General features: G+C 41.2%; 1 protein-coding gene across 5 annotated transcripts; it reads left to right on the top strand.

The window, feature by feature from the left end:
• Positions 1-9,260: 9,260 nt before the first annotated feature.
• Positions 9,261-22,378, top strand: LOC149973254 (uncharacterized). Of its 5 annotated transcripts, none has more exons than XM_090214715.1 (9): positions 9,261-9,372; positions 9,752-9,810; positions 15,924-16,030; positions 16,414-18,405; positions 18,571-18,731; positions 18,809-19,041; positions 19,595-19,724; positions 21,447-21,544; positions 21,629-22,378. In XM_090214715.1, the coding sequence occupies exons 4-9, from the start codon at positions 16,446-16,448 to the stop codon at positions 21,765-21,767; spliced, it is 2,721 nt and encodes a 906-aa protein (XP_090070841.1). In that variant the 5' UTR covers positions 9,261-9,372; positions 9,752-9,810; positions 15,924-16,030; positions 16,414-16,445; the 3' UTR covers positions 21,768-22,378. The 5 variants fall into 5 exon arrangements, with proteins under 5 accessions (XP_090070841.1, XP_090070842.1, XP_090070844.1 ...); XM_090214717.1 differs by having other exon boundaries at positions 9,309-9,372; positions 15,919-16,030; positions 18,240-18,405; XM_090214714.1 differs by having other exon boundaries at positions 9,309-9,372; positions 15,919-16,030.
• Positions 22,379-23,240: the final 862 nt, after the last annotated feature.

Below are 23,240 nucleotides of genomic sequence, written 5' to 3'. Positions count from 1 at the left end.
TAGAACTGTACTTTTTTTCAACCCTCCCGTACAACCCCACCCACCTGCAACAGCTGACATATATAACAAATCTCAGCAGCAGAAACACCAGCAGCCCCACATAAACAGACCTCCTTCCTGGTTTAAAGCCACAATCAGCCACATATCCAGTACCAGATCAACCATAAGAAAACAGACCTCAGAGAGTCGTCAGGAATTCTGACACAGGTTAGGTGACACTGGGTTGTCACTCCTGCATGGTGTCTGTAAACCTAAATGCCACACCTTTGTACTTGCTATAGCTTTTCAGAAGGAAGCACAGACAACATTTGTCTTCTGTTTGTCTTTGGAACCAAGAGGTCTAGTCTGTTTTAAGAATACACACCCTTCCATTCTAATCCCCCTTGTTCCAGCACTTTATAAATTGTTTTTTTTCTAAATATTCAATTTCAGCCATTTGTTTTGAAAGTAGTGTTCAATTCAACAATTGTGTACTACACCATCCATTTCGTATGGTAAGTCCTACAATTTTGTTTGTGCAATTAGGAGGATATGTTACGAATTCCAAATTGTACAATATTTTACAAATAAGTTCTAAGGATCCTGGACCGCATCATTAACATCTTGGCAGACTGCTTCAATGGCCCCGACTGCAGTGGAGGGGCCCAACACCACAAGAACTATATTGAGAGATATTACTGTTTGTTGCTTGCGTCATCCTTAAGATTCTATTTAGACATATTCAAGCCATCATAGAAAGTGAGATCGCAGCCCTGTTCTTTAGTGTCATCTCCTGGCTGCTGAGGTGGTGCACATCTAATCTCTGCTTTCCACCAGGCCTGCTGCTGGGTTCTATGAAAAGGAAGACTTTCCTTTGGCTCCAGTCTGAGACAATGGGACGGACGTGGCTCGGCACTGCACTGAAGTCCCTGCTGCAGTAATTCTGTGTTGACAACTACTTCTGCTTTCAGCACTTACTCACAGTGCTGCAGTGAAAACTAGGTTTTGACCTCATTTGCCTCTGATGGTTTCTCAGGTCTCAGCTCTTTACAGCACAACATGACTTCTATCACAGCAGTTTCACATAAAATACTGACTGTTCCTCAGATTCAAGTCTGATACAACTTTAAATCTTGAAGTACTTTGAATGGGAGTTTTAGTTTTGTTTCGTTTGAGAAGTTTCAAATGAAGGAAAGTGTCCTTTCTTAAGCATTAGGTCTAAACAGGGTGTACTCTGAAAGTATAGGACTTGATTTCAGTCAAATCAATTCAAATTCATACCTTCCTGACAGCAGGAGGTAAATGAGTGATGGAGGATGTGGGTTCCATCACCCAGTATGTATGCCTGCACTGAATAACCCCACTTGTGTAACGGATGTCCGCCCAGCTAAAGATATACAGGAAGATCTTATATTGTCTCTTCCTCGTTAGTAGAGCAGGTACTGTGAACTAAAGGCTTAAAGAGATTTCTCCTCTAGAACTCCAAGGGGTACTTACTTTGAGGAATAAGGTTGATTTTCTTTAGGCTGTACAGAAAGATTATGGCAAATTACTGGTATCCCATAGAAAAGTGCTGGCGCAATTGTTTCCCCATCATGACCTCATCATTGGGATGTCTATTGTTCCTGGGACTCAGTCCACCCCCTCCAATTTGCATATGGCTAAAGCACTACATGTACCAGATATCATTCTAGGTCGGCTTTCGGGAAGTACTTTTATTGCTGTCTCTTCCTCAGTACAGTGGGCACTGTAAGCGTCGAGGTGAGAGGACGTTTCTCCTCTAATGAGGTACATTTTAAGAATAAGGTTTGTATTTAAGACTGTTCTGTTTAGAATATGGGTAGGGTCATCAGCAATATGTTGTGGGCATCTGTCACTAAGCATGGTGATGCTAGGGAAATTAAGCAGAGCTAATATTGTTTGATAAGCTGATTATTTTGAACTGACAGTGATCCTCCCCATAATGCAGAAGGTTAGGATGCTTTGATAGGACATAGTCAAGACAGTGTTGCCAACATTGTACGGTCTCAGTTCTCATTAAGAATCCACCAAATGTTCGGACTTTGCTATATGCACAGCCAAACAACGGAAGTGTTGGATTCAACTTTCAGTTTACTTATTGCAGCGCGCCAGTGTGAAACTTGCTAGAGTAAATGATTTGAAGTCAATTTATAAGTAATTTTATGCATTTCTTTAAAGTTTGCTAACGTTAGCTAGACCTACTATAAGGGCACAAGGCGAGACCCAGATGCAGACACAGGAGGCAGATGATTAAGAGTACAAGATGTTTATTAACAATCCTAAAGGGGTAGACAAGAGAATGGTCGTGGACAGGCAAAAAGTCAAAACCAGTTCAGCGTTCCAGAGGTACAGAACGGTAGGCTCGAAGTCAGGGCAGGCAGAATGGTCAGGCAGGCGGGAATAGAGTCCAAAAAACAGGCAAACCGGTAGGACTAGTAGACGAGAATAGAAAATCAGGAGCACGGTGAAAACCACACTGGTTGACTTGAACATACAAGACAAACTGGCACAGAGAGACATCAAACACAGGGATAAATACAGCAGGGAAAATAAGTGACACCTGGAGGGGGAGGAGACAATCACAAGGACAGGTGAAACAGATCAGGGTGTTACACCTACTAGTAGTTCTGTTGTGATAATTACTTCAGTTGTGTCAGAGTTCAAGCAGAACTGACGGCGTTTCAACTAGTTTGCCGATATGAAACAGACAATCATATCAGTCAAAAATATCAAATTCCCAGCTTATGCTTCAATACCGACTTCATAAGATGTTTTAAAAATAGTTACATTTTTTATTCCATAACATACAAAAAAGGCATCGTTGGCGGAATAGATGGATGCAGTTTAATGCATGATTAATATAATTCACCAATACATTTCTTGTTGGTCCCAAAAAATATTGCTATCAGGTTGTAAATCATAGCTGGCCTGGTATGTTGTTTGCTGTCTCCACCCATTCGGGAGGCACTGTTTCAGTTTCAATGACTCAATATTTTGAACAAAAACGGAGGACAGAAACTGGGAATGTCAATACAATCAAACTAGCCAGGGAAATGATCACAAGTCAGTCATAACGTGGCTAATAGGCTAGCGCACATGTCAAACACAAGGCCCATGGGCTGAATAGGACACACAAGTGAGTATAAATGAGTCAACAGTTAAGTCATCTGCTTTATGAAAATACAGCTTTCATGTGTCCCATTTACAGCGGAGAGAAAGTGTAAAGACACATGCCACAGTCTGAGCTAGGCTACTAAAATGTTGCAATCCGGCTTCGCTTTTTAAAGCCTGACAATTAATAACCAAAAAACAAAACAGCATGTAAAACAGAAACATGTAGACCCATTACAGCAACATTTCAGCAGTAGTCTACCCAACTATAAGGGCTACATTTTGAGTGCACCATACAGCAATGATACATTCAACACCAGTGGTGATCCATGCTGCGCAGAAAAACACATGGCAGTAGGTCAAAGCATGCAGGAAAACATGCAAGCGGTTTCATTGTTCCATCTCTGTCAATGTGTTAGAAAGGGAGGGAATTCAAAGATGCAACAACCAACTAAAACCTGAAAAAAATTTGAAACCTGTGAATTTCTGACTCAGTTGACAGCCTCGGTTATCTGTTTCAATAGTAAGCCTACTATTAGCCGACTTGCACAGTACAGCTTGGGTTGACCTGACTGTGAAAGACCAGGATGAGATTTAGTATGTTAGGTAATTCAGAGTGTATGTTACTGTTTCTCATAGTATGTTTCACACAGGGAGCCTTTCTTTCTCCGGGTGGGCTGTAGGAAATGTTTTGGCAACATCTGAGTAATACTCACTTCTCCAGGCACCACTACCTCATCGGATGTGGTCTATAGCCTAAGTAGAGGTGTATGCATATAAACCATCATTCATGAACTCAATGTTTTTATACAGCGAAAGAAAAATAGTTTATCAGATAACAAAATCATAGGTAGAATGGAGCCTGAGGGGATGGCTGCCATTTTATGTGCTCCTAACCAACTGTGCTATTTTGTTAGTTTTTTCGCGTTGGTTTTAACTAGTGTTTTTCCTAATTTTGTACAAATGTTGCGGCTACCGTCACTTATGACCAAAAATAACGTATGGACATCAGAACAGCGATTACTCACCTCAAACTGGACAAAGATTTTTTCTTTATTGACTCTGACGCAAAATATATTGCTTTCTCGGGAACAGCCCCAAATCCCTGTCATTTGTGTGAAGAAAAGACGGAGAAAAAGGAGGCTACCATCAGTCCTATTAGCCAACTTGCAATCATTGGATAACAAAATGGATGAGCTCTGATCAAGGATATCTTACCATCGGGACATAAAAAACTGTAATATCTTATACTTCACAGAGTCGTGGCTGAACGACGACATGGATAACATACAGCTGGCGGGGTTTTCGGTCCATCGGCAAGATAGAACAGCTTCCTCCATTAAGACAAGGCGTGGCGATCTGTTTCTATTTGTAAATAACAGCTGGTGCACGAAATGTAATATTAAGGAAGTCTCAAGGTTTTGCTTGCCTGAGGTAGAATATCTCATGATAAGCTGTAGACCACACTATTTACCAAGAGAGTTTTCATCTATTTTTCATAGTTGTCTATTTACCACCACAAACCGATGCTGGCACTAAGACGGCACTCAACGAGCTGCATAGGGCCATAAGCAAACATGAAAATGCTCATCCATGGGCAGAGCGCTCCTAGTGGCAGGGGACTTTAATGCAGGGAAAATTAAATCAGTTTTAACTCATTTCTACCAGCATGTTAAATGTGCAACCAGAGGTAAAAAAAAAACATATTGGCCACCTTTACTCCACAAACTCCGCCGGGCTAGAGAATCTGGATCCTCTCTTTCTAAAATGATCTGCCGAAATTGTTGCAACCCCTATTACTAGAATGTTCAACCTCTCTTTCGTATCGTCTGAGATTCGCAAAGATTGGAAAGCTGCCGCGGTCATCCCCCTCTTCAAAGGGGGTGACACTCTAGACCCAAACTGCTACAGACCTATATCTATCCTACACTGTCTTTCCAAGGTCTTCGAAAGCCAAGTTAACAAACAGATTACTGACAATTTCGAATCCCACCATACCTTCTCCGCTATGCAATCTGGTTTCAGAGCTGGTCATGGGTGCACCTCAGCCACGCTCAAGGTTCTAAACGACATCATAACCGCCATCGATAAGAGACATTACTGTGCAGCCGTATTCATCGACCTGGCCAAGGCTTTTGACTCTGTCAATCACAACATTCTTCTTGGCAGACTCGACAGCCTTGGTTTCTCAAATGATTGCCTCGCCTGGTTTACCAACTACTTCTCTGATAGAGTGTGTCAAATCGGAGGGGCTGTTGTCTGGACCTCTAACAGTCTCTATGGGTGTGCCACAGGGTTCAATTCTTGGGCCGACTCTCTTTTCTGTATACATCAATGATGTTGCTCTTGCTGCTGGTGATTCTCTGATCCACCTCTATGCAGACGACACCATTCTGTATACTTCTGGCCCCTCCTTGGACACTGTTATCTAACCTCCAGACGAGCTTCAATGCCATACAACTCTCCTTCCGTGGCCTCAATCTGCTCTTAAGCGCAAGTAAAACTAAATGCATGCTTTTCAATCGATCGCTGCCCGCACCTGCCCGCCCATCCAGCATCACTACTCTGGACGGTTCTGACTTAGAATACGTGGACAACTACAAATACCTGGGTGTCTGGTTAGACTGTAAACTCTCCTTCCAGACTCACATTAAGCATCTCCAATCCAAAATTAAATCTAGAATCGGCTTCCTATTTCGGAACAAAGCATCCTTCACTCATGCTGCCAAACATACCCTCGTAAAACTGACCATCCTACCGATCCTCGACTTCAGTGATGTCATCTATAAAATAGCCTCCAACACTCTACTCAACAAACTGTATGCAGTCTATCACAGTGCCATCCGTTTTGTCACCAAAGCCCCATATACTACCCACCATTGCGACGTGTACGCTCTCGTTGGTTGGCCCTCGCGTCATACTCGTCGCCAAACCCACTGGCTACAGGTTATCTACAAGTCTCTGCTAGGTAAAGCCCCGCCTTATCTCAGCTCACTGGTCACCATAGCAGCACCCACTCGTAGCATGCGCTCCAGCAAGTATATCTCACTGGTCACCCCCAAAGCCTATTCCTCCTTTGGTCATCTTTCCTTCCAGTTCTCTGCTGCCCATGACTGGAATGAATTGCAAAAAATCTCTGAAGCTGGAGACTCACATCTCCCTCACTAGCTTTAAGCACCAGCTGTCAGAGCAGTTTACAGATCACTGCACCTGTACTTACCCTATCTGTAAACAGCCAATCTATCTACCTACCTACCTCATCCCCATACTGGTATTTATTTATTTTGCTCCTTTGCACCCCAGTATCTCTACCTGCACATTCATCTTCTGCCGATCTACCATTCTAGTGTTTAATTGCTATATTGTAATTACTTTGCCACCATGGCCTATTTATTTCCTTAACTTACCTCATTTGGACTCACTCTGTATAGACTTTTTGTTTTCTTTTGTTCTACTGTATTATTGACTGTATGTTTTGTTTATTCCATGTGTAACTCCTATTTGTTGTATGTGTCGAATTGCTACGCTTTATCTTGGCCAGGTCGCAGTTGCAAATGAGAACTTGTTCTCAACTAGCCTACCTGGTTAAATAAAGGTGAAATAAAAAAAATAAAAAAATAAACACAGATGCGTACAAAGTTCTCCCTCACCCTCCATTTGGTAAATCTGACCATAATTCTATCCTCCTGATTCCTGCTTACAAGCTAAATCTAAAGCATATAGTACCAATGACTCGCTCAATAAGGAAATGGTCAGAGGAAGCAGATGCTAAGCTACAGGACTGTTTTGCTAGCACAGACTGGAAAATGTTCCGGGATTCTTCCAATGGCATTTGAGGAATACACCACATCAGTCATTGATTGGAAGAATCCTTCCGTTCCTCCTTGTCACTTTTTAACAACTCCCCTGTAGACCGATATGTTTCCACCGCCTGGGCTATGTCGTTGGCTGACAATGGGTTGGCTTGCCCCACAACCATTTTTAAGTCACTGGGTAATTCCCTCAATATCTTGTCCACTACAAGGGTCTCTATCACGTCCTACTCCCTTTCCAGGTTCTAGCCAGTCGTCAGTCGTATTAATGCAAAGATCTGGGCACGGACGGGTTGGTCAGCTGTATAGGTCCATTGATGGAACTTTACGGCCCTATCTCTGGCAGTCAGCTGGTACCGGGACAGGATCTCGGTTTTTAGTCGCCCATAATCCGCAGCTTCGCGGGAATCCAGGTCAAAATAGGCTTCCTGAGCCACCCCGGTCAAAAGAGGGGCTAATGCGCTCGCTAATGCGCTCGCCACTCTTCCATGAGGAAGGCCTCAATATCATCCTCCTTGGAGAGACGAGGTAAGATGGCGTGAGCAGCCGCTCTTGGCTTAACTCTAGGTTCTTCTCGCCGGCTCAGCTGTTGTTGCAGGAGTTCTATGGTTGTCTGCTGTGCCGTGATCAATTGTTGTAGTAGGGCGTTATCCATCGTTCTTGAATGGTTCCTCCGGGTCTACTGGAAGAATCTTGATGTACTCACTTATCCTTGTGTCACTCGTCCACCTAATGCCTGCATTCTCCACCAATGTGAGCGGACCAAGTAATTGGCCGTCACTCTAAAGCGGAAAGGTGGAATAAACGAGTCAGGAGTAGGTTTTCTTGATTGAACACAGTTCTCTATTGAGGGCATTTGGTCAACACAAACACTCCAACATAATCAATGAAAATCTCCCAAGGAAAAACATACATCTTCTCCAGATGAAACAGGAACACAATACGATTATCTTTAAACTATAACAAAAGTCACGAGATTGTCACCGTCTTAGTGGTTCTTCATGGATAGCTCCTCTGTCTCGGTGGCCATCTTTCAGAGATAGGTTCCCCTCCCCTCTCTCTGCTGGTTCCATACTCTCTCTTATAGGGGAATGAGAATATGTCAGCTGTGCTTAATTGCCTCTGGTTACCTTGTCTCCCATAACTTGTTGGTCTACTATCCATGAGCCCAGCCTGCCCTCTGGTGGTCCTTCCACAATATATATATATATATACAGTATATCAAGGGATGTAGCAACTACAGATTGCCCCTATAAGTCTATCAAAAGTGTGTGAGTTTAAGCATGTGTCCATTCGGCCTATGGATTTATTTTTATCATCATGAATTAGATTGAGCAATAAAAGGCCCACTTTTATTCCACAGGCTGGGATCCGCACTCTGCAGCTGTTGAAAGAGCGCATTTTTCACTGGCTGTCCACTGGTTTCAAAAACAATGATTGATATGCAGCTTAAACTTCTTGAATTCAACTATTATTGTATAAATACTAATTTAGATTTGTGAAAAGCCATCCACAACAACCACAATCCGTAAGACGTAAATCACTAAATGAGAGAGCAGCAGTGTGATTCACATCAATATGCTATGTAGATATGTAGACTACACCACTGCTGTCATCCTTACCTCCAAGCCTTTATTTAAATTGGATAATCTTTGGATGCCGACAGCTGTTGTACCATTGGAAGACATAGCTTGGACTGTAGCCTACAAAAGCCTATTCCTGTTTTTTTCCCTCGATCCATCAAACACATTTGGTGTGTCAAAATAGTGGTCTCTGATTGGTGGTCATCATTTGGTGTGTCATCATAGTGGTCTCTGACTTGTGGTCAGACTCACTCAGGTGGAACAAACTTAAACTTGCGTCTTTTTTCAATGCTGATTCGAATGTCATTGAGAAAACAGAGAAGTGTCAAATATATTTTTTTCATGCAAGCATCCTTTCCGAATTTCAAAGTAATCCTCGAAGTAATCATTTAGTTTTTTTAGGATCTGTAATCTGATTACAATATTTTTGCTGGTAATGTAATGGATTTTTTGTGTGTAATCCGCTACATGTAATCTGTTACTCCCTAACACTGGTGACGGATTTGATGTTCCAATTCAGTGGTTGTCCTCAAGTACTGACATAATCTCAATATCCACTACATGTATTGATAGTGGGGATAGGCTTGGTTGACTTTTTTTCCTAAAGTTGATTTGCATCTCTTTGGGTTTCCTTGTGTTTAGTACTGATGAGTTTTTGGTACAGTGTGGGAAATGTTGCTGTTTCCATGATAAAGATTGTGAAAACAACTGTAAGAAGAGTTGTCTAAAGCACTAAATATACCTGTTGTACCAGTCTAGGTTGGGTTTCAGGAAGAACTTTAAATGGTGTCTCTTCCGCATCAGTAGAGTGGGCACTGTGAGCTTCGGGCTGAGAGAGGACGTTTCTGCTCCAAGAACTCTAAGGGGTACGTACTTTTAAAGTCGATTTTTGAGAGTATTGGCACAGTCCAATGAATGCTGCTCTTTCCATGTTATAACAAATCCTAACTCTGCATTTGACATAATATAAAACAGCTTTAATAGTATTTCAGTCAGGTAAAGGCACCACACAGGTATGCACCAGAGATGTAAAACTGCAAGATTTATTTGAGTTATTACTCTCCTAATGAACTAAACCAATTGTACTGTACAGTATATTCACTGTATCTATTTAGACACTAATAACATATACATCATACACTGTTATTCAACATACAAGAGCATACTGAAAATATCATGTTTACTATGAATCCCATTTCAATATGATTTAATTGAAAAAGATACTCATGACTTTTTCTCCCGCAGATATCCAAAGTGATGAATTCAACTTTCACTTACCTACTGCAGCGAGCCAGTGTGAAACTGTAAGTGTCATTTTATGTATTTCTTTCAAGTTTGCTAACGTTAGCTAGACCTACTATAAGGGCACAAGGCAAGACCCAGATGCAGACACAGGAGGCAGATGATTAAGAGTACAAGATGTTTATTAACAATCCTAATGAGGTAGGCAAGAGAATGGTCCTGGACAGGCAAAAAGTCAAAACCAGTTCAGAGTTCCAGAGGTACAGAACGGCAGGCAGGCAGGCAGGCAGGCAGGCAGGCAGGCAGGCAGGCAGGTGAGAATGGAGTCCAAGAAACAGGCAAAGGTCAAAACCGGAAGGACTAGTAGAAGAGCATTTTTTAAAATTAAACCGCAGGAGCACAGGGAAAACCACACTGGTTGACTTGAACATACAAGACAAACTGGCACAGAGAGACATCAAACACAGGGATAAATACAGCAGGGAAAATAAGCGACACCTGGAGGGGGAGGAGACAATCACAAGGACAGGTGAAACAGATCAGGGTGTGACACCTACTAGTAGTTCTGTTGTGATAATTACTTCAGTTGTGTCAGAGTTCAAGCAGAACTGACAACGTTTCAACTACTTTGCCGATATGAAACAGACAATCATATCAGTCAAAAATATCAAATTCCCAGCTTATGCTTCAATACTGACTTTATAAGATGTTTTAAAAATAGTTTAATTTAATTTTTATTCCATGACGTACAGTAAGGCATCGTTGACAGAATAGATGCAGTTCAATGCATGATTAATATAATTCACCAATACATTTCTTGTTGGTCCCAAAAAATATTGCTATCAGGTTGTAAATCATAGCTGGCCTGGTATGTTGTTTGCTGTCTCCACCCATTCGGGAGGCACTGTTTCAGTTTCAATGACTCAATATTTTGAACAAAAACGAATGACTGAAACTAAGGCTGGGAATGTCAATACAATCAAACTAGCAACGGCAATGATCACAAGTCAGTCATAACGTGGCTAATAGGCTGGCGCACATGTCAAACACAAGGCCCATGGGCCGAATAGGACACACAAGTGAGTATAAATGAGTCAACAGTTAAGTCATCTGCTTTATGAAAATACAGCTTTCATGTGTCCCATTTACAGCGGAGAGAAAGTGTACAGACATGCCACAGTCTGAGCTAGGCTACTAAAATGTTGCAATCCGGCTTCGGTTTTTAAAGCTTGACAATTAACCAAAAAACAAAACAGCATGTAAAACAGAAACATGTAGACCCATTACAGCAACATTTGAGCAGTAGTCTAGATTGGCTACCCAACTATAAGGGCTACATTTTGAGTGCCCCATACAGCAATGATACATTCAACACCAGTGGTGATCCATGCTGCGCAGAAAAACACATGGCGGTAGGTCAAAGCATGCAGGAATACATGCAAGCGGTTTCATTGTTCCATCTCTGTCAATGTGTTAGAAAGGGAGGGAATTCAAAGATGCAACAACCAACTAAAACCTGAAAAAATGTTGAAACCTGTGAATTTCTGACTCAGTTGACAGCCTCGGTTATCTGTTTCAATAGTAAGCCTAATATTAGCCGACTTGCACAGTACAGCTTGGGTTGACCTGACTGTGAAAGACCAGGATGAGATTTAGCATGTTAGGTAATTCAGAGTGTATGTTACTGTTTCTCATAGTATGTTTCACACAGGGAGCCTTTCTTTCTCCGGGTGGGCTGTAGGAAATGTTTTGGCAACATCTGAGTAATACTCACTTCTCCAGGCACCACTACCTCATCGGATGTAGTCTATAGCCTAAGTAGAGGTGTATGCATATAAACCATCATTCATGAACTCAATGTTTTTATACAGCGAAAGAAAAATAGTTTATCAGATAACAAAATCATAGGTAGAATGGAGCCTGAGGGGGATGGCTGCCATTTTATGTGCTCCTAACCAACTGTGCTATTTTGTTAGTTTTTTCGCGTTGGTTTTAACTAGTGTTTTTCCTAATTTTGTACATAATGTTGCTGCTACCGTCACTTATGACCAAAAATAACGTATGGACATCAGAACAGCGATTACTCACCTCAAACTGGACAAAGATTTTTTCTTTATTGAGTCCGACGCAAAATATATATTGCTTTCTCGGGAACAGACCCAAATCCCTGTCATTTGCGTGAAGAAAAGACAGAGAAAAAGGAGGCTACCATCAGTTCTATTAGAAAACTTGCAATCATTGGATAACAAAATGGATGAGCTCTGATCAAGGATATCTTACCATCGGGACATAAAAAACTGTAATTTCTTATATTTAACAGAGTCGTGGCTGAACGACGACATGGATAACATACAGCTGGCAGGGTTTTCGGTCCATCGGCAAGATAGATCAGCTTCCTCCATTAAGACAAGGCGTGGCGGTCTGTTTCTATTTGTAAATAACAGCTGGTGCACGAAATGTAATATTAAGGAAGTCTCAAGGTTTTGCTTGCCTGAGGTAGAATATCTCATGATAAGCTGAAGACCACACTATTTACCAAGAGAGTTTTCATCTATTTTTCGTAGTTGTCTATTTACCACCACAAACCGATGCTGGCACTAAGACGGCACTCAACGAGCTGTATAGGGCCATAAGCAAACATGAAAATATTCATCCAGAGGCAGAGCGCTCCTAGTGGCAGGGGACTTTAATGCAGGGAAAATTAAATCAGTTTTAACTCATTTCTACCAGCATGTTAAATGTGTAACCAGAGGTAAAAAAAAACCATATTGGCCACCTTTACTCCACAAACTCCGCCGGGCTAGACAATCTGGACCCTCTCTTTCTAAAAATGATCTGCCGAAATTGTTGCAACCCCTATTACTAGCATGTTCAACCTCTCTTTCATATCGTCTGAGATTCGCAAAGATTGGAAAGCTGCCGCGGTCATCCCCCTCTTCAAAGGGGGTGACACTCTAGACCCAAACTGCTATAGACCTATATCTATCCTACACTGTCTTTCTAAGGTCTTCGAAAGCCAAGTTAACAAACAGATTACTGACCATTTCGAATCCCACCATACCTTCTCCGCTATGCAATCTGGTTTCAGAGCTGGTCATGGGTGCACCTCAGCCACGCTCAAGGTTCTAAACGACATCATAACCGCCATCGATAAGAGACATTACTGTGCAGCCGTATTCATCGACCTGGCCAAGGCTTTCGACTCTGTCAATCACAACATTCTTATTGGCAGACTCGACAGCCTTGGTTTCTCAAATGATTGCCTCGCCTGGTTTACCAACTACTTCTCTGATAGAGTTCAGTGTGTCAAATCGGAGGGCCTGTTGTCTGGACCTCTGACAGTCTCTATGGGTGTGCCACAGGGTTCAATTCTTGGGCCGACTCTCTTTTCTGTATACATCAATGATGTTGCTCTTGCTGCTGGTGATTCTCTGATCCACCTCTACGCAGACGACACCATTCTGTATACTTCTGGCCCCTCCTTGGACATGTGTTATCTAACCTCCAGACGAGCTTCAATGCCAATGCCACTGTATTATTGACTGTATGTTTTGTTTATTCCATGTGTAACTCCTATTTGTTGTATGTGTCGAATTGCTACGCTTTATCTTGGCCAGGTCGCAGTTGCAAATGAGAACTTGTTCTCAACTAGCCTACCTGGTTAAATAAAGGTGAAATAAAAAAATTACAAAAATAAACACAGAGATGCGTACAAAGCACTCCCTCACCCTCCATTTGGTAAATCTGACCATAATTCTATCCTCCTGATTCCTGCTTACAAGCTAAATCTAAAGCATGAAGTACCAATGACTCGCTCAACAAGGAAGTGGTCAGAGGAAGCAGATGCTAAGCTACAGGACTGTTTTGCTATCACAGACTGGAAAATGTTCCGTGATTCTTCCAATGGCATTTGAGGAATACACCACACCAGTCACTGATTGGACGAATCCTTTCGTTCCTCCTTGTCACTTTTTAACAACTCCCCTGTAGACCGATATGTTTCCACCGCCTGGGCTATGTCGTCGGCTGACAATGGGTTGGCTTGCCCCACAACCCTTTTTAAGTCACTGGGTAATTCCCTCAATATCTTGTCCACTATGAGGGTCTCTATCACGTCCTACTCCCTTTCCAGGTTCTAGCCACTGTTTCGTCAGTCGTATTAATGCGAAGATCTGGGCACGGACGGGTTGGTCAGCTGTATAGGTCCATTGATGGAACTTTACGGCCCTATCTCTGGCAGTCAGCTGGTACCGGGACAGGATCTCGGTTTTTAGTCGCCCATAATCCGCAGCTTCGCGGGAATCCAGGTCAAAATAGGCTTCCTGAGCCACCCCGGTCAAAAGAGGGGCTAATGCGCTCGCTAATGCGCTCGCCACTCTTCCATGAGGAAGGCCTCAATATCATCCTCCTTGGAGAGACGAGGTAAGATGGCGTGAGCAGCCGCTCTTGGCTTAACTCTAGGTTCTTCTCGCCGGCTCAGCTGTTGTTGCAGGAGTTCTATGGTTGTCTGCTGTGCCGTGATCAATTGTTGTAGTAGGGCGTTATCCATCGTTCTTGAATGGTTCCTCCGGGTCTACTGGAAGAATCTTGATGTACTCACTTATCCTTGTGTCACTCGTCCACCTAATGCCTGCATTCTCCACCAATGTGAGCGGACCAAGTAATTGGCCGTCACTCTAAAGCGGAAAGGTGGAATAAACGAGTCAGGAGTAGGTTTTCTTGATTGAACACAGTTCTCTATTGAGGGCATTTGGTCAACACAAACACTCCAACATAATCAATGAAAATCTCCCAAGGAAAAACATACATCTTCTCCAGATGAAACAGGAACACAATACGATTATCTTTAAACTATAACAAAAGTCACGAGATTGTCACCGTCTTAGTGGTTCTTCATGGATAGCTCCTCTGTCTCGGTGGCCATCTTTCAGAGATAGGTTCCCCTCCCCTCTCTCTGCTGGTTCCATACTCTCTCTTATAGGGGAATGAGAATATGTCAGCTGTGCTTAATTGCCTCTGGTTACCTTGTCTCCCATGCCTTGTTGGTCTACTATCCATGAGCCCAGCCTGCCCTCTGGTGGTCCTTCCACAATATATATATATATATATACAGTATATCAAGGGATGTAGCAACTACAGATTGCCCCTATAAGTCTATCAAAAGTGTGTGAGTTTAAGCATGTGTCCATTCGGCCTATGGATTTATTTTTATCATCATGAATTAGATTGAGCAATAAAAGGCCCACTTTTATTCCACAGGCTGGGATCCGCACTCTGCAGCTGTTGAAAGAGCGCATTTTTCACTGGCTGTCCACTGGTTTCAAAAACAATGATTGATATGCAGCTTAAACTTCTTGAATTCAACTATTATTGTATAAATACTAATTTAGATTTGTGAAAAGCCATCCACAACAACCACAATCCGTAAGACGTAAATCACTAAATGAGAGAGCAGCAGTGTGATTCACATCAATATGCTATGTAGATATGTAGACTACACCACTGCTGTCATCCTTACCTCCAAGCCGCTTGGAAACAGCTGTTGTACCATTGGAAGACATAGCTTGGACTGTAGCCTACAAAAGCCTATTCCTGTTTTTTTCCCTCGATCCATCAAACACATTTGGTGTGTCATCATAGTGGTCTCTTACTTGTGGTCAGACTCGCTCAGGTGGAACAAACTTAAACTTGAGCCTTTTTTCAATGCTGATTCGAATGTCATTGGGGAAACAGAGAAGTGTCAAGTATATATTTTTCATGCAAGCATCCTTTCCGAATTTCAAAGTAATCTTCGAAGTAATCATTTAGTTTTTTTAAGGATCTGTAATCTGATTACAATATTTTTGCTGGTAATGTAATGGATTTTTTGTGTGTAATCCGCTACATGTAATCTGTTACTCCCTAACACTGGTGACGGATTTGATGTTCCAATTCAGTGGTTGTCCTCAAGTACTGACATAATCTCAATATCCACTACATGTATTGATAGTGGGGATAGGCTTGGTTGACTTTTTTTCCTAAAGTTGATTTGCATCTCTTTGGGTTTCCTTGTGTTTAGTACTGATGAGTTTTTGGTACAGTGCGGGAAATGTTGCTGTTTCCATGATAAAGATTGTGAAAACAAATGTAAGAAGAGTTGTCTAAAGCACTAAATATACCTGTTGTACCAGTCTAGGTTGGGTTTCAGGAAGAACTTTAAATGGTGTCTCTTCCGCATCAGTAGAGTGGGCACTGTGAGCTTCGGGCTGAGAGAGGACGTTTCTGCTCCAAGAACTCTAAGGGGTACGTACTTTTAAAGTCGATTTTTGAGAGTATTGGCACAGTCCAATGAATGCTGCTCTTTCCATGTTATAACAAATCCTAACTCTGCATTTGACATAATATAAAACAGCTTTAATAGTATTTCAGTCAGGTAAAGGCACCACACAGGTATGCACCAGAGATGTAAAACTGCAAGATTTATTTGAGTTATTACTCTCCTAATGAACTAAACCAATTGTACTGTACAGTATATTCACTGTATCTATTTAGACACTAATAACATATACATTATACACTGTTATTCAACATACAAGAGCATACTGAAAATATCATGTTAAGTTACTATGAATCCCATTTCAATATGATTTAATTGAAAAATATACTCATGACTTTTTCTCCCTCAGATATCCCTGCGTAGAAAAAATTGATAGGAATTATGGAATACTTTTTTGAACATCTGGCCAAAATCTCAGGGCCAACAGTTCGTATTATCAAGTGCATTATTAATAATAATCTGAAGAGGCTGAAGAAATTGATTAGAGGCAAGGACATCAATGCATTGTACCCTTGTGTTGCGTTACAAGATGACGTAACCCCTTTAATTGCTGCTGTTGCATTTGCAAATCAGGAGATTTGTACATTTCTACTGGGAAAAGGTGCTGACCCCAACAAACCATCAAAGAGATGTTTAGCACCACTGCATTATGCTGGACTGTATAAAGTTCCAGTGAATATAGTGACAACATTACTGGAAGCAAAGGCAGATCCAAATGGTCTAGCAGAACAACCATTCTTTCCAATTCAATTAGCACATGACAGAGAGGATATTGTGAAGGAGCTTCTCAAATCTGGAGCTTTAATTTGGCTAAATCATGGCGTCCATCCTGCAATTGATCAGAAATTGGCCACAATAATTGGAAACTTTGCTGAAGAGAGTGGGTTCTTTTTCAAAATCAAGCTTTTTTTCAATTTTGCACAAGCAATAAAACAAACATCCCCAACAGATGTTTTCAATCACTATGGTCTTCACTTACTAGAGGAGAACCCACAAACCCACCTCACTATGATTGACATGTGCTTTAACAATGAAGGTGCAAATAAAGATGAATACTTCCAGAAAGCCATTAAATGGTTGAACGACTCCAATAAACTAGTTTCCTATGTTGAAGATGTAAGCAGACGTCTGTCCACAGTTCCTCTGAAATTTAGGGCAGGTGCATTGAAATCCTTAGATACACTTGTTTGCGCCATGAAGGAAATACCTAATGAGGTGTCACTTACCCTAATTCCTGAGTTAGTGAAACTGCTTTCCTCTAAAACAGAAGATTATCTCGTGCCATTGATCATTGTTACGCTCTATGGCATCACACAGAAGACAAAAGACAAGGATCGTTGGAGCAACTCTGACCTTGAGAAAATAAGCAAGCACATTGTCCCATGCACACAGAGGAAGGATTATTCCTCTGATTTGAAGATGTATGCTTATGCGTTGCTAGCAGATCTTTACACATTTAGTTGTGTTCCTGGTTACATCAGCTCTCTGGGACTGACTCTGGTACCTGAAGGACTACTTAACTGGGGAAGGGATGAAAACCTGAAAGTAAAGCTGAGAGATCTAAACATGTCCTTAGACAAACAACGTTCTGTCTCCAAGTCAACAAGTGAAGATTCAAAAGACAGTCATTTGTCAGAAACCAAGAAGAAGAAGAGGAAGAAGAAGAAGAAGAAGAAGAGGGGAACGGCAGAAAAACAAGACATACCAAAAGAAGAGACAGACGCACAAGAAAATAAAACCTGTTTAGCCTTCAATACTTCATCTACACCTGTTGAGGAATCTGGCCTTGATGAGTGTTCTAGTGTCAAGCCGTTCCACCCCACCACTGGCACATCACCATCACAGCGCAAATGGCACAAAGTCAGCAAGCGGTGGGAGACACAGTTAGAGAAGCTTGCCAACATGAATGAATGTAAAGTTTATAAAGTAGGAAACCTCACTCTTATATTTGATGATGATTACTTTCGCATAGCAAAGGGAAGTGATGGAACTGAGGTCTTCTTGGGCCTGAGGGATGATGGCACTGAAGTAGCTATAAAGAGAATGATCAGGTCAAACTATCAGTTTCTCAAGAATGAGGAAGGGTTTTTACGTCTTCCAGAGCTTGACAGTAGCGGTATTGTAAGATACATGGATTTTGCAGAAGACCGTTTTTTTGGTTATCTTGCTCTTCAGCTCTGTGAATACACTCTGGATGAGTACATTAATACACACCTGTCCAAGGACGACACTCCTGCCCTGATTAAAATCACTGAAGAGGTGCTCTGCAGTTTAAGTGTCCTTCATGGTCCAACTACCAAAGTCCTTCATCGGGATATCAAACCTCAGAATGTTTTGATAGGTGAGAGATACTATAGTATTGCACAGTTAAGCCTTTCACTCCCACTAAATCTAATACATGGCTTTCATCATTGTGTTAAAAATCCATATGCAGTATCTTAAAGTCATTTTCTAGTACCTATACTTATGAAAAACATGATATTGTGATATTATTTATCCTTAACAGATATCAATGGAAATGCAAAATTGGCAGATTTTGGCATAAGTCGCAGACTCACAGTGGAACAAACAACTCTACACACAGTCCCTGCGGGAACAAAATGCTGGATGGCCAAGGAGACGTTAGACAAACAAGGCTCTGGATATAAGAGGAGCTCTGATATACAGGTTGAGCAACGTGAAGATAGAATAAAGATTATTTCCTGTTTGTAGAGCGATGGACTGAATGATTGTTGTAATTTCAGGTGGCTGGGATGTTGGTATACTACGTCCTTTCTGGTGGACACCACCCCTTTGAAGGTCCACTTGGTGAGGAACTTGAACAGAATCGAAACATAATCAAGGGGACTTACACACTAGAACATGTGGCAGACGAGGTGGCAAAAGACCTCATTGAGTGGATGATCAATGAAGACCCTGATGACAGACCTACAGTGGAGGAGACCCTGAATCATCCCCTCTTCTGGAAACCACAGAGGTGAAAATCCTTATTTGTCACTTGAAAAGTTGTTTGTTAGTATGGCACCCTGTATAATGAATAATAATAATAATGAACTTTACTGACTTTATTGTCCCCATGGGGAAATTTTGTTGCTGTGTCATGTACATGTTTAAAGTGGCGTTTTAAATAACAAAGCAAATTGACCATACAACTTTCATAAGTTACAACCAATAAAGAGAGTAGCCTGCTGGCCTTACTGGGTCGATAGGAACATTAGCTCGAGCTATTTAGTAGGGATATCACACCACATTTCATACATTGCATTTAACACACAAACTAAAGCTAAACATAAGGAGATAAGGACAAAACATTTTGGGATCAGTATTCCAGTAATGGTGACAGAATGATTGACACAATGATAATACTGTACGTGCATAATGAAAATAATGAGTTAATATTATTCCGATGCATAGGATGCTTTAGCTTGGGCAAAATAAGAGACGATGGTAAAGTATATGCATTAAACTGAGTACACAAAGTACATGAATGTATGACTAGACATTTTTTACTGCATATTGTTGTCTTTCAGGAGAGTTGAGTACTTGAGAAGAATTGGGAATGAGAAGGAGGTCGGGAAGTATAGTGATGCTGACCAAAAACTTCTAGAAGCTCTGAAACAAAGTGCTACGGAGAGATCCTTCTGTCAGTGGAGATCCAAGGTGAACCAGATGTCATTTTATTAAATGTACTGTGGGGCAAACAAATATTTAGTCAGCCACCAATTGTGCAAGTTCTCCCACTTAAAAAGATGAGGCTTGTAATTTTCATCATAGGTACACTTCAACTATGACAGACAAAATTAGAAAAAAAAATCCAGAAAATCACATTGTAGGATTTTTAATGAATTTATTTGCAAATTATGGTGGAAAATAAGTATTTGGTCAATAACAAAAGTGTATCTCAATACTTTGTTATATACCCTTTGTTGGCAATGACAGAGGTTAAACGTTTTCTGTAAGTCTTCACAAGGTTTTCACACACTTGCTAGTATTTTGGCCCATTCCTCCATGCAGATCTCCTCTAGAGCAGTGACGTTTTGGGGCTGTTGCTGGGCAACACGGACTTTCAACTCCCTCCAAAGATTTTCTATGGGGATGAGATCTGGAGACTGGCTAGGCCACTCCAGGACCTTGAAATGCTTCTTATGAAGCCACTCCTTCGTTGCCCGGGCGGTGTGTTTGGGATCATTGTCATGCTGAAAGACCCAGCCACGTTTCATCTTCAATGCCCTTGCTGATGGAAGGAGGTTTTCACTCAAAATCTCACAATATATTCTTTCCTTTACACGGATCAGTCGTCCTGGTCCCTTTGCAGAAAAACAGCCCCAAAGCATGATGTTTCCACCCCCATGTTTCACAGTAGGTATGGTGTTCTTTGGATGCAACTCAGCATTCTTTGTCCTCCAAACACGACGAGTTGAGTTTTTACCAAAATATTTTGGTTTCATCTGACATTCTCCCAATCTTCTTCTGGATCATCCAAATGCTCTCTAGCAAACTTCAGACGGGCCTGGACTTATACTGGCTTAAGCAGGGGGACACGTCTGGCGCTGCAGGATTTGAGTCCCTGGCGGCGTAGTGTGTTACTGATGGTAGGCTTTGTTACTTTGGTCCCAGCTCTCGGCAGGTCATTCACTAGGTCCCCCCGTGTGGTTCTGGGATTTTTGCTCACCGTTCTTGTGATCTTTTTGACCCCACGGGGTGAGATCTTGCGTGGAGCCCCAGATCGAGGGAGATTATCAGTGGTCTTGTATGTCTTCCATTTCCTAATAATTGCTCCCACAGTTGATTTCTTCAAACCAAGCTGCTTACCTATTGCAGATTCAGTCTTCCCAGCCTGGTGCAGGTCTACAATTTTGTTTCTGGTGTCCTTTGACAGGTCTTTGGTCTTGGCCATAGTGGAGTTTGGAGTGTGACTGAGGTTGTGGACAGGTGTCTTTTATACTGATAACAAGTTCAAACAGGTGCCATTAATACAGATAACGAGTGGAGGACAAAGGAGCCTCTTAAAAAAGTTACAGGTCTGTGAGAGCCAGAAATCTTGCTTGTTTGTACCGGTAGGTGTCAAAATACTTATTTTCCACCATAATTTGCAAATAAATTCATTAAAATCCTACAATGTGGTTTTCTGGATTTATTTTTCTCATTTTGTCTGTCATAGTTGAAGTGTACCTATGATGAAAATTACAGGCCTCTCATCTTTTTAAGTGGGAGAACTTGCACAATTGGTGGTGACTAAATACTTTTTTGCCCTACTGTATATACCTGTACATGTATATTAAAACATGTATACACTAATGCAAAAGTGTGGGAGTGCCCTGTCCCCTGGCAGAGTGTAGAAAGCTGAGGCTACACAATTTACAGATTGTTTTGTGATCACAGCTGCCCTCTGAATTGATGATAAAGATGGATGGCAGAAAGCCCTACCCTGAGAACATGTTGGGGTTACTACGCTTCATACGCAACCTCCATGAGCACTAGTAAGTAAGACTGTTTTCCCCCGTACTAAAACGTTTCACTGTCTTACCATTTGAAGGTGGCTGAGTTTGTTTCTCCTTCTGCAGTGCTGAGGATTTAGAATTGGTTGACCTGATGAATATGTTCCCTGATCTCTTTGGATGTGTCTACATGTTGGCCAAGAAACAGAGCTGGAATTCAAGGCCTGGTCTGAAAAACGTGTTTCAGAGAGATCTAAGATCATGATTCTGAAATGTAAACTGTCATTTGAACTGATGAAATATGAACTATTGTAGTACTTTTGACTTTTTGTTGGTAGAGGCAATGATTTTAACTCTCAAGGACATTTTATATTCTATTTTCACTGATAGATCTAATATCCATTTGATTTTTATAAATAATGATCTTACATGGTTATAGCCTACATATTATGGGAGTTCATACAAAAATACAGTACTCACAAAGCTTTGGTGAAATGTAGTGATTACTTTTTAACTGTCTTCACTTTAGGTATATGGGATTTTTATTAATATAAATGATCTGTATGAGATTTCAGGGATGTCTGGATCAAAGTATTGACATGTATTTTTTTCTATCTGTGTTTTGCTTGATATGAAAATTAAGTCTGCCCAAGAGTGCATTGAAACATGATTGTATTTCTTAAATCCGTGATCTATCAATGGAGGAGCTGTGATCACCAAAATGACTTGTGGATAGAACTGACGGTTACAAATGTAGTGATGATCATGAACTTCTTTTTTTTTAAAGTTTTTTTTTTATATATTAATGGAACACCACAGTAAAATGTTAATGCACCTCTCTCAATATAATAAAGGCTATCAAAGAGCAATATAAAACTGCCATTTTTTTTGACACACCCAGACATCCCCGCCCACCTGCAACAGCTACTGTTGTAGAGTAAACAAACTAGTACGCAGTAGGAACAAAACATTGTCCTCTTTCTGGTATAAAGCCACACATCCAGCACCAGATCAACCACAATGAAAAACAGACCTCCGAGTCACCAGGAATTCTGACAGAGGGTAGTAGAACTACTGTCACCTGTGACGCCAGGTGGTCCCTTATCCCACCCGATTAGATGACAATCACCTCAGTAGAAGGTGGAAATCATACCAATCACACCATTCAGGTGAATGTGGTCGACATGCTATGTCGGAACTTAATGGCCCCAGACACAGACAATGTTATTGTTTTGACCTATTAAATTATTTATCACCCCCAAGAAACACATCAAAGCATAAGATATCGATTGTGATGTGTCCCTTTTTAATAAACACAAATTTATATATTAGAAACATATTTTTATCAAACAATTGTACAGACTAACAGACTTTAATTTAATTTGTTTATTGGCATCCCCATGATCTGGGGTCCAAAAACTATTACGTTATTACTATTATAATTGAGATCTCTTTACAGAACAATGAAACAGTGGTGGTAGCAGTAGGGCTTTTAGGTTCGTCTGGATCAAGTTAGGATCCACCAAAACATGAGGAAAAGTACTTTGCAAACTAAGCTAATGTGGATCAATTCAGGTGATAGAATCAAATCAAATTGTATTAGTCACATGCGCCGAATACAACAGGTATTACCTTACAGTGAAGGCTTACTTATGAGCCCCTAACTGACAGTGCAGTTTAAAAAAAATATGGATAAGAGATAAAAGTAACAAGTAATTAAAGAGGAGCAGTAAAAAAA

The sequence above is a fragment of the Oncorhynchus mykiss genome, chromosome 21 (assembly GCF_057628025.1).
Source record: "Oncorhynchus mykiss isolate SJ-2025 chromosome 21, ASM5762802v1, whole genome shotgun sequence".
Lineage (NCBI taxonomy): Eukaryota > Metazoa > Chordata > Actinopteri > Salmoniformes > Salmonidae > Oncorhynchus > Oncorhynchus mykiss.
The sequence above is the reverse complement of the archived record's forward strand: the minus strand, read 5'-3'. Positions and strand labels throughout refer to the sequence as shown.

What these genes read in the sequence shown, in the direction of transcription:
- LOC149973254 (XM_090214715.1), top strand. Translation starts at nt 16,446, where the DNA reads ATGGAATACTTTTTTGAACATCTGGCCAAAATCTCAGGGCCAACAGTT. An exon ending in AGAGGAGCTCTGATATACAG is followed by an intron (nt 18,732 to 18,808) that starts GTTGAGCAACGT and finishes TTGTAATTTCAG; the next exon opens with GTGGCTGGGATGTTGGTATA. An exon ending in CTCTTCTGGAAACCACAGAG is followed by an intron (nt 19,042 to 19,594) that starts GTGAAAATCCTT and finishes GTTGTCTTTCAG; the next exon opens with GAGAGTTGAGTACTTGAGAA.